This window comes from Chiloscyllium plagiosum, chromosome 7 (genome assembly GCF_004010195.1).
Source record: "Chiloscyllium plagiosum isolate BGI_BamShark_2017 chromosome 7, ASM401019v2, whole genome shotgun sequence".
Classification (NCBI taxonomy): domain Eukaryota; kingdom Metazoa; phylum Chordata; class Chondrichthyes; order Orectolobiformes; family Hemiscylliidae; genus Chiloscyllium; species Chiloscyllium plagiosum.
In genome coordinates this window covers 21,621,990-21,639,742 of record NC_057716.1, presented here as the reverse complement: position 1 = coordinate 21,639,742, position 17,753 = coordinate 21,621,990, and the positions used below count along the sequence as shown (strand labels likewise).

General features: G+C 41.9%; 1 protein-coding gene across 4 annotated transcripts in view; it reads right to left on the bottom strand.

Annotated features, from left to right (window-relative positions):
- Positions 1 to 17,107, bottom strand: part of LOC122551398 (double-stranded RNA-specific editase 1-like) — a 322,482-nt gene extending 305,375 nt beyond the window's left edge. For 2 of the 4 annotated variants that reach the window (XM_043693226.1, XM_043693227.1), the window contains exon 1: positions 16,886 to 17,012. In XM_043693226.1, the coding sequence (XP_043549161.1) occupies positions 16,886 to 16,943 (58 nt within the window). In that variant the 5' untranslated portion in view covers positions 16,944 to 17,012. Of the gene's footprint in view, positions 1 to 16,885 lie in introns of all 4 variants that reach the window. The other 2 variants (XM_043693228.1, XM_043693225.1) reach the window with 2 other exon arrangements.
- Between the last annotated feature and the right edge of the window lie 646 nt (positions 17,108 to 17,753).

Sequence of the window (17,753 nt, the reverse complement as noted above, 5' to 3'; positions counted from 1 at the left end):
GACAGTTGCCTGAGGTGGGAATTGAACCCAGGTCTCTAGCACTGTGAGGCAGCAATGCTAACCACTGTGCCGCCTGTGAAGAGTCATAGTCATAGAGATGTACAGCACAGAAACAGACCTTTTGGTCCAACTCATCCTTGCTGACCAGATATCTCAACCCAATCTAGGGTTCCACCTGCCAGCACCTGGCCCATATCCCTCCAAACCCTTTCTATTCATATACCCATTCAAATGCCTTTTAAATGTTGCCTCCACCACTTCCTCTGGCAGTTCATTCCATACCCGTACCACCCTGTGTGTGAAAAAGTTGCCTTTTATATCTTTCCCCTCTCACCCTAAACCTATGCCCTCTAGTTCTCGACTCCCCAACATCCTTGTAAATCTTTTCTGAACCCTTTCAAGTTTCACAACATCTTCCCGATAGGAAGGAGACCAGAATTGCACGCAATATTCCAACAGTGGCCTAACCAATGTCCTGTACAGCTGCAACATGATCTCCCAACTCCTGTACTCAATATTCTCACCAATAAAAGAAAGCATACCAAACGCCTTCTTCACTATCATATCGACCTGCAACTCCACTTTCAAGGAGCTATGAACCTGCACTCCAAGGTCTCTTTGTTCAGCAACACTCCATACGACCTTACCATTAAGTGTATAGGTCCTGCTAAGATTTGCCACTTCTCAGCCCATTGGCCCATCTGGTCCAGATCCTGTTGTAATCTGGAGGTAACCCTCTTCACTGTCCACTACACCTCCAATTTTGGTGTCATCTGCAAACTTATTAACTGTACCTCTTCCGCTCGCATCCAAATCATTTATGTAAATGACAAAAGATAGAAGGCCCAGCACCGATCCTTGTGGCACTCCACTGGTCACAGGCCTCCAGTCTGAAGAACAACCCTCCACCACCACCCTCTGTCTTCTACCTTTGAGCCAGTTCTGTATCCAAATGGCTAGTTCTCCCAGTATTCCATGATATCTAACCTTGCTAATCAGTCTCCCATGGGGAACCTTGTCGAACGCCTTACTGAAGTCCATATAGTTCACATCGACTGCTCTGCCCTCATCAATCTTCTTTGTTACTTCTTCCCGTTCTGTAATTATTACATTTTGTTGCCCATGCTCAAGGCAATGATGCAATTTGTTCAATGTCAACTACTTGATAAAGTATGGATGCAAATTATTTTAAGCTCCTTTAAATACCAGAAGATAATGACCAGCTCACACTTTTAAAAGAGTACTTTTAATGCTTGCCTTTCTAACAATTTCCCAGGTGCTGACATCACCAAACCAGTCCTGGAAATTTCCAATGTGCTAGATCTCCCTGCTGACAACTGCAATGACGAGTCAGGAAGAATCGGATACTGTTCTTTCATCATTTAAGCCCTCATCAGTGGCGCATTGGCACTGGAGATGGTGACATTTAACTTCTGCTAAAGCAGAAGCACAATCAGCTTCCATTGTTAAATTTTGATAAATTAGCTACCTTAAAAAGAGTACAAAAACACAAATTGCAAACCCGACATCATTGCACTGCACAGCCCACCTCTATCAAGACAACTAACTGAGCAAGTTAATACAGAGGATATGGATGATAAAAGACAACAAACACAGTTGTTGGCAGAATGGGTTTGTAAAAAGCAACTTAATTTTAGGTGGTGTAATGCAACAGAAGTAAGACGACAATATACTCCATGAAAATAAATGCTAAAACAAGATATAGATATAAAAGCAACCAAAAAAGATACAGATTCAGAATTCCTGAAAATCAACATTATCGGTCTAATGACATAAGACAATTCATTATTCCATGTGCCATTGGGAGCAAGAAGGATATCCTAAATACCATTGACTGATAAAGGTAAGAAACATTCTCTTGAGAACAGTTATGTAATAGTAACAGCTCCAACCCAACACGTTATTCATTGAACCCACTAGTTAACAGAATTTGTTCAAAGTGACTCAGTACCAGCCATAAGACACAGCACATTTTAATGCTCAACCCTTGTTGTACAACACATTAACCATCAATTATATAAAGCAAGATGCAAGTCATTAGGCTAGGCTTACATGATCCCTTCCCTTAGGGCTATTAGTTGAATGAGGTGGGATTTATCTGGTGAAAACCAAGGTTTAATTACCTGAATTTTGCAATTTGTGATGGAAGGAATTTGAACCCACAGCCTCTGCTGGTGCAGTACCATAACAACTTAGCTGTCATACCCTGTATACCTAATTCAACACTGACAACAAGCAATTGCCCTTGAGACTCCAACAGACTTCCAACATGCAGGTAAATATGCAAAGGGGCAGAACAAAACAAAACATTCAAGATTTATGCACCTTTCCTTTCCAATAGGACTTAACTGTTTTAAATGGTTTCTGAACCTTGAAAAGCAGGGAATGGATTTGGGAAGAGCCACAATCTCTTTATTACATCCAACTTTGTCACTTCCTTTGTCATGATTTATTTGGAAATGCAAAAATACAAAAATGTAACTGGAGCTTGAGTAAATCATAAACAGCCCATTGAGCTGCCAGATTGAGAAAAAAACCTTAGTTGCAATTCCTCTCTGCAATTCACTCCCTGTATCCCTGATATCCTCAGAGCTCAGAAATCTGTTAAATATATTCAACAACGAAACATCTTCAACCCTCTTGCATAGAGAATTCCAAAGAATCATAACCCTTGGACTGAAGAAATTTCTCTTCCTCAGTCCCAAATAATTTGCCCCTTATCAACCAATGGCTTTTCACGTTCTGAATTTCGATGACAATTTCTCAGGGTCTGTCTTGTTAAGGCCTTTCAGAATCTTACATTTCAATAAAATCACCTCCTCTACTTCAAAGCTCCCAGAAATACAGACGTCATTCAGCAGCTCAAGAGAATGATGCAAAACCAGAAATTCCATAGTCCTTCCTTTATGATAGGCTTACAACTGAAGAATGCAACATTTTTCTAGTTCATTCATTTGCTGTCGATCCCAAGTTGCCCTTTGAACTGAATGGAATTTTAGGCTTGTTAAGAGTTATTCACTGCAGGCCTCTATTCTCTCTTGTAGCTACAGGATTTTTTTTTATGGCTAGTCCAGTTCGTTTTATTGCCAGTGGTCAATAGTGCCCCAGGATACTGATATGGGTGATGCAACAATGTTAATGGTTTTTCAGAAGGGAGGCCTGTAACCAGACAGTGCTTCACAGGGATCACTGAGTGCACTTTGTTTGTCATTTATAAATGATTTAAATGAGATTATAGAAGGCATGGTTACCAAGTTTGCAGTCGGGCCTTCCAGAACAGCTTGCTAAGTTCAAGACAGGAGCGTCCCCAATCTACCCCAAAATAGAGTTTGGTACTCTTATTCATCGTTTGTGCACTTGCCACAAGATCCACAGGTATTGGGATGACGCAGCAAGTGTCTTGCAAAGGTTTTAGGAACTGAGATTGGGTTAGATCCAGTGTTCCCCCTTCTGGGTCTTCCAAATCTTCCGTCCCTGGATGCACATGGAAAGAAACTGCTTAATATTCTTTCTTTCTGTGCGAGAAAGAACATTTTAATGTCAGAAAATCCCCAAGGACTCTCAAGCTGGCATAGGATAGTTACGGAACACATCCCCCGGACTTCCTTACAAGTATGGTGCACCAGAGAATGAAATCCCGTATAAATACGGGTCTACTCACTATTGCTCCCAGTGTTGGGGAGTGATGATGAGATTGTGTTCAGTGTAGTAATTTAATTGAATGTAACTTAAGCTACTTTGTTGTAACTTGCTATAATTTTATTTTGTCTGTTTTTTTTTCTTTCTTAATGGCTGTTTATTGAATTATAGTTTTTATAAAGTTCTTTTTTATTCTTTTGGTGTTTTGGTAAATCTGTAGATTAGCAGTTTGGTTTTTTTTATTGTTGCTACTGTGAAGTTGACATACTATTTTGTACTGGTTTTGTCATCTCGTAAAAAAAACTAAAATTTTTTTTCTCTAAATTTTGTAAACAAAAAAGTAGGGTCATGGGCAGTGTTTGGAACAGAGGGACCGAGGGAGAATCAGGTCCGTAATTTTTTGAAATTTACATCACAAGTAGACGGGTGGTTAAGGCGGCATTTAGCATGGTTGCCCTCATTGCTCAGTCTTTAGAGTATCAGAGTTGTGGCGTCATGTTGAGATTGCACAGAACGTTGATGAGGCCTTTTCTGGATTACTGTGTCCAGTTCTGTTGAGATCATAGGAAGGATATTATTAAGCAGGCAAGGGTTCAGACGAGATTTACTAGGGTGTTGCTGGGAATGGAGGGTTTGAGTTATAAGGAGAGACTGGGTGGGCTGGACCTTTTCTTCCACAGGAGCCAAGGAGTTTATATGTAACCTTGTAGAGGTTTCGCACATCAGGAAGGGTATTGATAAGGTGCATGGCAAGTGTCTTTCCTTAACATGGGCATCTCAAGCCTGGGGGCATATTTTGAAGGTGAGAGGAGAAAGATTTACAAATGACATGAAAGGCAACTTTATTTTTAAAACACAGTGGTTTGTATGTAGATAGAATGACCTTCCACATGAAGTGGTGGATGTGGGCATAGTTATGTTTAAAAAACATTTGGTAAGTACATGAACAAGAAATGTTTGGAGGGATATGGGCTAAGCACAGGCAGGTGGGACTAATTTAGTTTGGAATGATGGTCAGCATGGACTGTTTGGACTGAAGGGTCTGTTTCCGTGCTGTATGACTCCATGATGCCAGAACATCAAGCAGTGAAATGGTTGGATTCTCTCTTGTCAGATATGGTTATTGTGTGGCACTGACGTTACTTGCTACTGATTCTGTGGCACTTGTCAGAGCCCTCGGTGATTTTTCATTTTTATTTTGTTCTTTTACCAAATATGAACTGGGTACTATGATCTAAATATGAATTGTGGGCTGTGGGTAACAACTTGTGTTAAAAGTGAAAACGTGAATAAACAGGCTCCTGATCAAAAGATTCTGAAGATACTTCGTCATCAGGGAAGAGCAATACCTGGGAATTGATTCCAACAAGTCTAAAAAAGACCTTATGCTCTCATGTATGGAAAAGGCTGCCAGAGAAGGTGAAGGCTGGTACAATTGCAACATTTAAAAGGCTGGATAGGTATGTGAATAGGAAGGTTGAGGGGGATATGGGCCAAGTGCTGGCAAATTGTACTAGATTGGGTTGCGATATCAGATCTGCATGGACGAGTTGGACCAAAGGGTCTGTTTCCGAGCTGTACATCTCTGTAGCTCTATGAATCCAGCAGATGGCAGATGTCGAAAAGTAACTGGGGCTTCCTGGACATTATGGTCAGTCTGTCAGCGAGTGGTTTGAGTTTGAACTGAGTTTTGAACCATGTTTTCTGTAAGGAGGAATCTAGCTGTTGATGCTAGATCACAAAGACATTGTAAACTCCCTGCCTAGCCTTCCTAATTTCTTGAAATTTCAGAGAATAAAAAACTCAGGTCGAAGTATTACAGAATGAACTGTCCAGCTGATCCTGAGAGACAGCTTCAGAAAATTAATAAAGAAACAATTTTCTATGCTTGTGGAAGAGCACGTCTGGTCACCTTTGTCATTTTATTCATCTCTTAAAAATGTGCACGTTTATCTGTCTACGTTTTGCATGAATGGGGTTGAAAACATAAGTTTTTGGTTGAAAGCTGAGATCAATTAGATTACTTTGTTCAGAAACAGAAGGTGCTGAAAAAGTTCAGCAGATCTGGCAGCATCTGTGAAGAGAAATCAAAGTTAACATTTCGAGTCATAGAGATGTATAGCATGCAACAGACCCTTCAGTCTCCCCCATGCCGGCCAGATATCCCAACCCAATCTAGTCCCACCTGCCAGCACCCAGTCTGTATCCCTCCAAACCCTTCCTATTCATATACCCATCTAGATGCCTTTTAAAATGTTGCAATTGTACCAGCCTTCCACCACATCCTCTGGCAGCTCATTCCATACACGTACCACCCTCTGTGAAAATGTTGCCCCTTAGTTCTCTTATATCTTTCGCCTCTCACCCTAAACCTATGCCCTCTAGTTCTGGACTCCCCGACCCCAGGGAAAAGACTTTGCCTATTTACCCTATCCATGCCCCTCATGATTTTATAAACCTCTATAAGGTCACCCCTCAACCTCCGCTGCTCCAGGAAAAATACCCCTTGCCTATCCAACATCTCCCTATAGCTCAAATCCTCCAACCTTGGCAACATCCTTGTAAATCTTTTCTGAACCCTTTCAAGTTTTACAACCTCTTTCCAAAAGGAAGGAGACCAAAATTGCACGCAATATTCCAACAGTGGTCTAACCAATGTCCGTATAGCCACAACATGATGGACGGGTGTGGGCCAGGTGCTGGCAGGTGGGACTAGACTAGGTTGAGATATCTAGTCGGCATGGACAAGTTGGACCGAAGGGTCTGTTTCCGTGCCGTATATCTCGATGACTCTACCACTGTGACACTGGGCGGCACAGTGGTTAGCACTGCTGCCTCACAGCGCCAGAGACCCGGGTTCAATTCCCGACTCAGACGACTGACTGTGTGGAGTTTGCACGTTCTCCCAGTGTCTGCGTGGGTTTCCTCCGGGTGCTCCGGTTTCCTCCCACCATCCAAAGATGTGCAGGGTTAGGTGAATTGGCCATACTAAATTGCCCGTAGTGTTAGGTAAGGGGTAAATATAGGGGTATGGATGGGTTTCGCTTCGGCGGGTCGGTGTGGACTTGTTGGGCCGAAGGGCCTGTTTCCACACTGTAATCTAATCTAATCTAAATTGAGATAAGGACTGGAAGAAATAAGGTAAACACAAGGAAGTTCACCTTACAGCTAAAAAGGAGTATGAGGAAAATGTGTTCATTTTTCCCTTCTGATTATTGTTCTTAAAATCACCAATCCCAATTCTGGTTTATAGTTATATTCATTCATGGGATGTAGGCATCTCTGGTTGGGCCAAAATTTATTGCCCATCCCTGGTTACCGTTGAGGAAATGGTGGTGAGCTGCATTCTTGAACTGCTGCAGCCATGCGCTGTGAATAGACCCACAACGCCAAAAGGGAGGGCATTCCAGTATTTTGACCCAATAAGAGTGAGGCAACTGCAATATATTTGCAAGTCAGGACAGCAAGTTGCTTGAGGGGGAGCTTATGGGTGTTGGCATTCCCACATATCTGTTCCCCTAGTCCTTCGAAATGATAGTTATGGGTTGGAAGGTGCTGCCTGAGGATCTTTGAATTTCTGTAGTTCTTCCTGTGGACAGGAGACACTACTGCAACTAAGCGTCAGTGATGGAGGGAATGGAAATTTATGAATGTGGTATCAATCAAGCCGGCTGCTTTGTCCTGATAGTGTTAAGCTGGAGTGTTGCGGGAGCTGCACCTAACCAGGGTGTATTCCATCACACTCCTTACTTGTGCCATGTCAATGATGGATAGGCTGTTCTTGCAGCCACTACATTCACAGCGAGTCCAGTTTAGCTTTGAGTCAATAGTAACCCCAAGGACATTGATAGTAGAAGATTCTGTGATGGTAACACCATTGAATGTCAAGAAGTGGAACTTGGATTGGCTCTTATTGGTGATGATCATTGCCTCGCATTTAGGTGGCACAAATACAACTTGCCATTTGTTAGCCCAAACTGGGATATTTCCCAGATCTTGTATTTGAATATGGGCTGCTTCAGTATCTGAGGAGCCATGAACAATGCTGAACATTGTGCAAGCATCAGTGAACATCCTCATTTTTGATGTTATGGATGGAGGGAACATCATTGATGCAACAGCTGAAGATGGTTAGGTCCAGAACACTACTGAGTAAATCATGCCAACATGTCTTGCAGCTGAGATGACTCATCAACAACTACCACCATCTTATGTGCCAGGTATGACTCCAACTATTAGAGAGTTGTCCAGTGACACTGACTGATTCCAGTTTTGTTGGGCTCCTTGATGCCATACTCAGTCGAATGCAACCTTGTTGTCAAGGGCTGTGACACTTATCTCACCTGTGCAAGCCAAAAAAAAAAAGACTAATTTATATTTGAAGCTAACTCTCCCTCCCTAAACATGTTGCATTCATAAAAATTAATGTACTAAAATATACAATGTGTTTAATTATTTCTCAGGGCGTTCAACGTGCCACATTAAAGATACTGGGAAAGATGACCAACAACCTGGTCATAGATACAAGTTTCAAGGTGCACACCAAAGAGCAGCTATACTGAGTCCTGGAAATAATCTAGATTCGCAGGCCAAGACAACTCAAAACTCAGCTGTCAAGGTGCTGCAATGAAGGTTGTGGATACACAAGATAAAACAATCAGGAGTACAGATCACTCAAACTGCTGAGCGCTAGGCAGGATGAGAGACTGGTATGGACAAGGCCACATAGGGCTTGGAAAATAAAGAAGGGACTGGTAACATCAAAGCATTTTTGGATTTGCAGACAACAGAGGTTGGAAAGTAAAGGGGTGCTGGACAAATGGGACTTGCAAATGATTAGGAGAGCATTGGAATTGTGAAGTGAATAGTGAAGTCTGGAGATAATGAAAATAGTGGTTGGGATTTTAGCAGGACACTGGTTGGCACGATCTCTGGAACAGCAGCATGTCTTATTTTCAGGCTTGTGAATTTTTTTGTCTGCCTGCTATAGATTCTCTTCCACTGAGCAATATAAGTGAAGACCAGCTTGATCATAACGTCAGAGAGATGGACAGCACAGAAACAGATCCTTCAGTCCAACTCATCCATGCTGACCAGATATCCCAACCCAATCTAGTCCCACCTGCCAGCACCTGGCCCATATCCCTCCAAACCCTTCATATTCCTATACCCATCCAGATGCCTTTTAAATGTTGCAATTGTACCAGCCTCCACCACTTCCTCTGGCAGCTCATTCCATACATGCACCACCCTCTGCCTGAAAAGGTTACCCATTAAGACCCTTTTAAATTTTTCTCTTCAACCTAAACCTATGCCCTCTAGTTCTGGATTTCCCTACCCCAGGGAAAAGACCTTGTCTATTTATCCCATCCATGCCTCTCACGGTTTTACAAACCTCTAACATCACGACTTAAGCACTCCAGGGTAAACAGCCTCTTCAGCCTCTCCCAATAGCTCAAACCTTCCAAATCTGACAACATCCTTGCAAATCTTGTCTGAAACCTTTCAAGTCTGACAACATTCTTCCAATAGAAGGGAGACCAGAATTGCACGCAATATTCAAAAAGTGGCCGAACCAATGTCCTGTACAGCCACAAATTGTTTCAACTAATCTTTACTGGTAGCTCAAATGGTTCAGCTACAAGAATGAATGGAAAGCTGTTTATTTAGTGAGTCAGTTCACTAAGATCTGGTAAACTGTCTGAGTCTCCTTTTGTGTGAAGTCTAAATAAGGTACACAAATCTGCAGAAGAACTTAGGTGTCAAACTTTGCTTTAGCTAGGAAAAGAGTTGCCAAAGAAAGTAAGCTGGACAAACATTAAATGTTTTATTAACAATTTACACTTATCTTCGTGATCTGCTTGGAGGAGTCATCAATGTCTTGCCAGAGTCAATGCTGCTTCATGAACAGTGATGGAAACCTGGAATCAAATCAATGCTTTGTGGCAAACTCAGTAATCTGATTCCTGAATCAGACAGTTCAGCAGGACAACAAAGGATCATTGTTGATTGATTAGCTACTGAATGCTAAACTCTTCTATTCAGCTCTATACGTCGCCACTAATCCCTACCCCGAAACCAAGACACGGATTATAACTAGCAGCACTGCACTATTTTGTATCAGATGGCTAAATTCTCTAAGTACCTGTGTCCACACCGATTGACCCACGTGTCTTTGTTCTTTCAAATTGCACTCAAACTCTCTGGATTTACAGATTATACTGTATATTCAAAGCAATGTAGATTTTCCAATAGTTTCTGGATTTGTCAAAAAAAATTCCTAAAATGCATTGAAGACCAAAATGCCAGTAAAACAATTAACAGTAGTGATTTAAAAAAGGATCAACGTAGCAGACAAAGGCTTTTCAAGACAGAACTGTTCAAACATACGATCAAAGTTGACATGAGAAAACAGTGAAAGGGGCTAAGTGAGAGTTGCCAAAACGGCTGGTTTTGGTAGATCAAAGCATACATACCAGCACAGAAGGTGCTGCAGGAAACTGCAAGAACAGAACAAAGAAAAACAGTCTACTGTCTCCCAAGATAATACTTGATATTGTAGTGGCCAACCCTGTGTTAAGAATTGCCTGATGTGGTATTAGGAATCATGCTTTGGCATGGCAGTCTCTTACATGTTATCTGCAGAAGACGACAGTAGGCTGAGAATACAATTGAGTCACTGGCCTTTGTTGAATGCCATAGCAGAAGTACTGGTATAATATTACAAAACACTGATCTTCAGTTTGTAGGTTCCTTCTCACGTCAAACAAAAGGTGATGGGTTCAAGAATCACATCAGTCACCCAAACAACTATTCTCGGTGAACTCCAGTGCACACTTGAAGGAGGGGAACAGCTTTGAGATTTCTTTTGGAACTGAACCCCCATCTGTCTCCTCAGATACAACTTCCCAAGGCAATTTGAAGACAAACAAAGCATTTTTCAGGTATCATGGTCAAGATTTACTCCTCAATCAAATCCAATGGATTGTCTGTCCATTATTATTTCTGTATTCTGAGTGCAAACTGACTGTCACTTTCCAAGATTACAATATTCAAAAACACTTAGCTGGTGGCATGATGGCTCAGTGGTTAGCACTGCTGCCTCACAGCGCCAGAGACCCGAGTTCGATTCCGGCTTCGGAAGACTGCCTGTGTGGAGTTTGTGTGGGTTTCCTTCGGATGCTCTGGTTTCCTCCCACAATCCAAAGATGTGTAGGTTAGGTGAATTGGCCGTGCTAAATGTGTTAGTTTGGGGTAAATGTAGAGCAATTGGGTAGGGGAATGGGTTTGAGTGGGATACTCTTTGAAGGATTGGTGTGGACGTATTGGGCCGAAGGGCGTGTTACCACATCGTAGAGATTCTAAGGCCCGAAGGTTTCAATTCCACAATCTCAATGTTGCTAAACACTGAGCCAAACACTGCCAAGAGGAACCCAAAATGAAAAGAACAGAGATGGCAGCCCAGTTTAGGACTTTTTTGGAATCATGACAAATAGAACCAAGGACAGCACTACAGAAGTTAAACTTGAGAGGTGGCAAGTGTGAAGGAGGCTGAGGCACATAACAATGCAGAGAAGATTGTGCTGACGGATGAGCTATGGTCCGTGTAGTTCAGCTCATGGTCAAACAAGAAATTTAATTTGTCTATCATCAAGCTCAGCAGAAGCAAAGAGAATAGTAGCAGAGACTAATATACAAAACTTTTGCCGTAGGGTGAACAAAATGACATTGACCTTGCCAGTACTACACTGTCAAAAGATCACATTTATTTATTGGGGGGGGGGGGGGAGAAAATTATTTGGGAAAAAAATGTCCTTCTCAACTTCAAATTTTGATGATTGAGAAAAAAATTAAAGAGAATGTATATAATAAACTGCCATTGGTGCAATTACTTCCAATTTTTAAAAATCCAATGAATTTCCATGTAGCAAGATTCTCTAAATAGCAATGAGATATTGACCAGATAATCTGCTTTAGTGAGCCTGAGATGTAAATATTCACCATGGACACCAGGGAGACCACTGCTGCCCTTCTTTGAAATAGGGCCATGGAATCTTTCATTAACTTTTAAGATTCAAGAAGACAGGGCCTTCATTTAGTGTCTCAACCAAAAGTGCAGGTATTGCATTGAAACATCAGTCAAGATGTTATGTCCAATATAACATTATTAGACACCCTCGTGACTCAGTCAAGAACATTACCCAATGAGTCAGGGCCCACAGATTCAAGTCTGAGCTAAAAAGATGTCACTGGAACAGATTCAATTCAATCATGACTTTATAGCTCTGCTAACCATTATTTAATTTGTAAATTATTTGACATGGATAAATATATTATTTAATCTTCAACCTTGAGACTCACAAAAAGAGCTATGATTTCAAGCAACATTTTCAGTCTTTGTTAATCTTATAATAAAAATACAATTAAAAAACATCCATTGCCCTGTATGAGTCGTGAAAGAATCTTCAATATTTCTCACTGCAGTTAGTTGTTTATAAGCTCTGCCAACAGCAGTTTTACACAGTGTACGGAAACGTCTCATTAGCAAAGCAGCATCATAGGTCCTTTTGTCATTCAAAGAACATCCGCAGGAACTGAGTCTTCCACAAAGCACCCAGCAAACAATAAACAAAGTTAGTTATATCTTGTTCGTGAAAGCTGCAAAGTTAACAGTGGTCACACCAATTATTTTACCCCAAACTGGCCTTCATAATTGCCAAAGAACAGCCGCAATTATTTTGCCAGACCTTACACAGCAGATTTGGAACAAAGGTTTAACTCTTAAATCAATGGACTGCATTTGGAATAGGACCGAGGCTGCTGCACATCCAAGCAACACAGATTTGTTCAAATTCTAAATGTGTTACAAAGAAAGTATTTGACAAAAATTTTCTACACTTGCATTAGTCGCTAAATAAACTGAGAACTAGTTAGACTTAAGTTCTGTGCATAAAAAATCTTTCAAAAGAAATATTTGTATCAACATCACAAGCTAGTGATACATTCTTAACTATCATGTTTCAAAAATAAAGTCAAAAATAGCACTATCTAGAACATCCAAATCCTGATGCAAAATATTCTAAATGCTTAATTTTTCAGTCAAAGCTAAAAACATTTCCATTTATTTCCATCATCTCAACAAACATTCGCTCTTCCAATTGAGAGGCTGTCCAATGTTTGGTTCAGCAATCCAACCTAATAAAAGAAATACCAATGGTAGTAAAATTCTGAGCAATTCTGCTTCCATCTGCAATGGTTCATTAATATTTTTATCAACTTTATTTATGCGAGTTAATTCAGTAATGAGCTTCAATGAATTTTAGTTTTCCACAGATGCTTTGGTGCATAAGGAGTAGCCAGTCACTTCCTTAAAAGGTCCGCACACCTCAGTTTTAGGAGATGTGACTTGATCACCTAAAGTAATTTGCCTGACAACGACAGATATGGCAACAACAACTGCTTGTGATCAAGGTCAGACACCTGATTAGCACACACATTTCTTCAACTGCTCCAAAAAGCAAATCAACCACTCAGCGAGACAGAACTTGACAATTTGTTTGAATGTTTCAGTTCCCTTCGGAAGAATCAGATTCAGTGATTTCCATCAACACAACCTGCAAGTTGCACAGTGCAAAAAATCATACATGCTGCTCTTATGACAAAGCTATTTTCCAACTCAAACCTTCCTGCATCACTGCCTGACTGCCTTTTTGACTTGAAAAGCCATGATTTGGTGGTGTCGGTGTTGGACTGGGGTGTACCAAGTTAAAAATTACACAACACCAGGTTATAGTCCAACAGGTTTATTTGGAAGCACTAGCTTTCGGAGTGCTGCTACTTTATCAGGTGGTTGTGCTCGACCACCTGATGAAGGAGAACCCTCTGAAAGCTCGTGCATCCAAATACATCTTTTGGACGATAACCTGGTGTGACTTGATTTTTAACCTTTAAAAAAAGCCAACAGCCTCAAGTTTCGGTCAAACAGAACACCTGCATATGGAACCACCCGAATGAGGCACTTACCCTGTTGCATTCAAGAAAGAGTTGATGGAACCGAAGTAAACATTCATTAAAATGTCAAAGCATTGATTGTTCTAACACCCTGATTCAAACACTCCACCCGCTGCTATACAAAATAACATATACTTGTAAATCCTGTTACCCTGAAATTTAACACCTGAAAAGTCACTTTTTCTAAAATAAAGCATAGGTTATACCAAAGTATCCCTTGTGTTCAAGCTGGTAAATCTGAAATCTCAAGGAAGTGGAAACATACGAGTTAACAGTCAAGGTTGCTATAGGTGCATTATAACTGGATTAGGGGTTCCTATTCATAACTGTTGTTTGATGTCTTAAGATGAAAATATGTATGGTGACGATGGGATGAGAAAACTATAACACCACATCACTCTAAACTTGGGAGAAAGAATCAAATAGTACCCAGCATCTGCAAATGAAATGCCAAAGATAAGCTTCTGAGGGAGAGTAACAACTTCCAAGGAAAATGACGACCTGACCCTCACCCTAAAAAGAACTTTAAAAAAGAATGGACAGGGGGGGTAAAACGTACTCATTCTATCAGAGAAATGTAAATTACGTAAATTCGGCACTCAGTTTTGCCAGCGAGTTTGACAAGATGAACATGTTATTCTGGTTAGTCCAGCTCCATATCGTTGAACTAAATTAGAAATGTGAATTTCAAAGAGCATAACAAGTTATAGTCTAACAGGTTTATTTGGAAGCACTAGCTTTCAGAGCCCTGCTCCTTCATCAGGTGGTTGTGGAGGTTAAGATCATGCTCACAGAATTTATAGCCATCTTTTATCTCATCTTTTAGAATGACCATGTTGGCTTCAGTTCTTTCATATGTATATCACAAAACTTTTTTTAAAAAATAGTTCCATTCTCAAGTGAAACTATGCAGAGGGCCTGTCAGTCTGACTCAACATTGGGACAAAGATAGAGATCAAAGCTATTGTTTAAATAGCCTGAGCTATCTTGAGAAGGTAATTTAAAAGAAGCTCTGGGATTTACAGATCAAAGAACAGAAACCAGTATTCCAGTATAAAAGATGGAAGTTTTAATTTAAGATTGTTTACTGTATTACATCTTCATGACACTGGACTCCTTTGGCTATAAATTTTGTGAGCATGCTCTTAACCTGCACAACCACCTGATGAAGGAGCTGCTCTCCAAAAGTTAGTACTTCCAAATAAACCTGTTGGACTATAACCTGGTGTTGTGAGATTTTTAACTTGGTACACCCCAGTCCAACACCAGCATCTCCAAGTCATGAATTTCAAATAAAAATGCTTAAAGCAGGAACGGTTGGTATGAAATCATTAAAATAAGAAAGACAAATACAACTGCAAGTGTCATTCATAATGTTTGGAAATGCTGCAAGGGAATCCAATTAAAGAATTACTCTTTTGCTCATTTCTTTTCCCTCCTTCATGAACTTGGCTGCCCAAGGTATCATTTTTGTACCTGTCTTATCATTTATTCTGTACTTGACAAAACCAGCTCAACTCCCCAAAACAGCTGCTGTTTCTCAACAAGCAGCAGATGGCAAAGAAGGCAGATCAACAAAAATAACTATCAGCAACAAATCATTAATAATATGCATAATTATGCCTTGGTTCACAGGCCAAGTGGAAAAAAGAATGTTAAATAGCAAGAAATTCAACATCCAGGAAGAGAATAAGATGAATATACACTCTGACTTATAGTACAAATACTGGAAGGTCAAGACAGAATAGGCACAACAGTGATCTCAGCTGGTAGAGGAATCTCATCCAGAACATTATAATAGAGGCCAAATAAATGAACAAGACAGGGACAACCACACCAAGGGTCACCCATTTGCCCCACACTCCATGAAGAACCGACATCTGGTTTACCATTCTGAAAAAACTGAAAGAGCTCCACCATATCCTTGGGGTAAAATAAACAAATATACACATGATTATATATTAGACTAACAGCCGAAATAAGTATCAAGGGTCCACCATTATCTAAAAGAAAATCGACACGAAGGTAGAGGGGTGGTTGTGAAACATTCCCAGCTAAATTGTCAACCATTTCTCATGCATCAGCTAACTTAGGACGTAATTTCTCCACTTTTTGTAAAACCCCAAACCAATGCGACTTTCCGTTCGATGCTCTCAGAAAAAAAGGGAAGACGAACAGGATTAGAGCGGATATATACCGTGAGAAAGTTGACAGAAAACCGTCCTAGGGAGGAAAAGGACAATGTTTCTTAACCACCTGAAGACTGAGTGGAAGATGAAGCAGAAAGGGAGAAAAAAAACAGCCACAAGAACGGCGTGGAGAAGAGGACTGAGGCAGGAGCTGGTCGTGATCGCACAGAAATGAAACTAATTGTACTGTTTCATTAAGAAAAGCGGGGCGAGGCGAGAAGAAACAAAGAAAAACAGATGGAAAAGAAAGACAGATGGAAGTATAGCGCAAGCCAAAGTGGGAAACAAATCCTAAACGTATTTGCACAATCGAGTTCGGGCGGTGAATTGGGTGAGGAGAGCCAGGGGAGGACATGTGGGACCGCCTGGTGTCACCGCACCAAGTGATGGTGAATGGGGTTCCCCCCCCCCCGTGGCCCGCTGAGTTTCTCACACTGATCACCAGCAACAACAAGTGCGGCGGGGATGAGCACCAACTCCATCAACCAGACTCACGGTCCTGTGTGTGTCGTGAAGCCGGGGAGATCGAGCCGACGCTGCCAGCTCCCTTCACCCACAGCCCTCAGCCAGCTCGCCATCCACCGGGACAATCAGGACAGACACCAAACAAAAAAAAAATGCCAACTTCCCCTCTCCTCCTGCAAATACCGTCATGTTGTCAACCTGTAAATCACGATTACGGTACGAAAAGGCACTAGAGGATGGAGTTGTTTTTTTTTGTCGTCATCTCCGCAATACTCTATGCACATGGTTCATTGCATCCTTTGTTGCATTTTACGTCGTAAGCGGGTTTTTTTTTAATTATGATTATGTTCGGCCAGGGGCTGCGGGCGCCGCGCGACATCAGGAGCCGGTAACGGCTGCCGCCCCCGGCGTTCCAACCGCCACTCACAGACCACCGACCGACATGTCCCAGCCCCGCTTTTTCACACACAAGTGGCCTCTGCTCGCTCCCGCGTGCCTGTGAACATTTCCCCCACCCCAAGGATAAGGAAGGGGGAGGAGAGGGTTTTGCCTCAGCTCACCTCGTCGCTCAGACTCAGCGTCTCCGCTCCCCTTTCGCCCGGCGCGCTGCTCCGCCATCTTACCACCGCCACCGCTCACAGCCCCGCCCACAGATTGAGCCACCTCGCCATTGGCCGGGCGGCGAAGCCGGACCCCCTCCTCATTGGGCGGCTGACCGGGCTTTCCATTGGGCGGAGATCCCCCTTCAGCTTCCCCATTGGACAGGGCGCCGAAACATGGTGAGCACGCCTATTGGACTATCCCGCCCCCCCCTCTCCATTGGACAGCGTGCTCGGTCCCTGCTCAGTGATTGGGCACGTCTATGCCTATTGACCCAAACAGAACCAGAACCGACTGACCACACCAAGGCTCTCTCTCTCTCTCTCCACCCCCCGCCCCCCCAACCATTCTACAAAGCATGACAGGTCTGACTGCAATAGGAAAACAAAACAGTGAAGGGTTTGATCCACACAGAGCAAAGGAAAATATTCCTTTTATCTAGCCAAGGGTGTAAATTCATGTGCAGAACAGCCAGCAGTTGGAGTGGTCCTGTGGTTCCCTGAACCATTAAAAGCAATATGTGCCAATGCCCAGTGGAACATGAACATGCCAAGGTGGCCTGTGGTTATAATACGATCACGCATCACAGAATGTAGCAGAGACAGTGATGACTGAAGTCACTGTGTCTGCACTAGTTCTCCCACTAACTGTCATCAACTGTCTTTCTCCAGACTTATCCCCCAAATGCTACACATAAGTGAGTGTAAAACAAACACCTTTTTGAATTCTGCAGTTGAACCTGACTCCACAACATTTTCAATCGATACATTCCAGATCTCACTCACTTATTTCATGATTTTCTTTGCTCTCTGTTATTTCTCTTGTTTC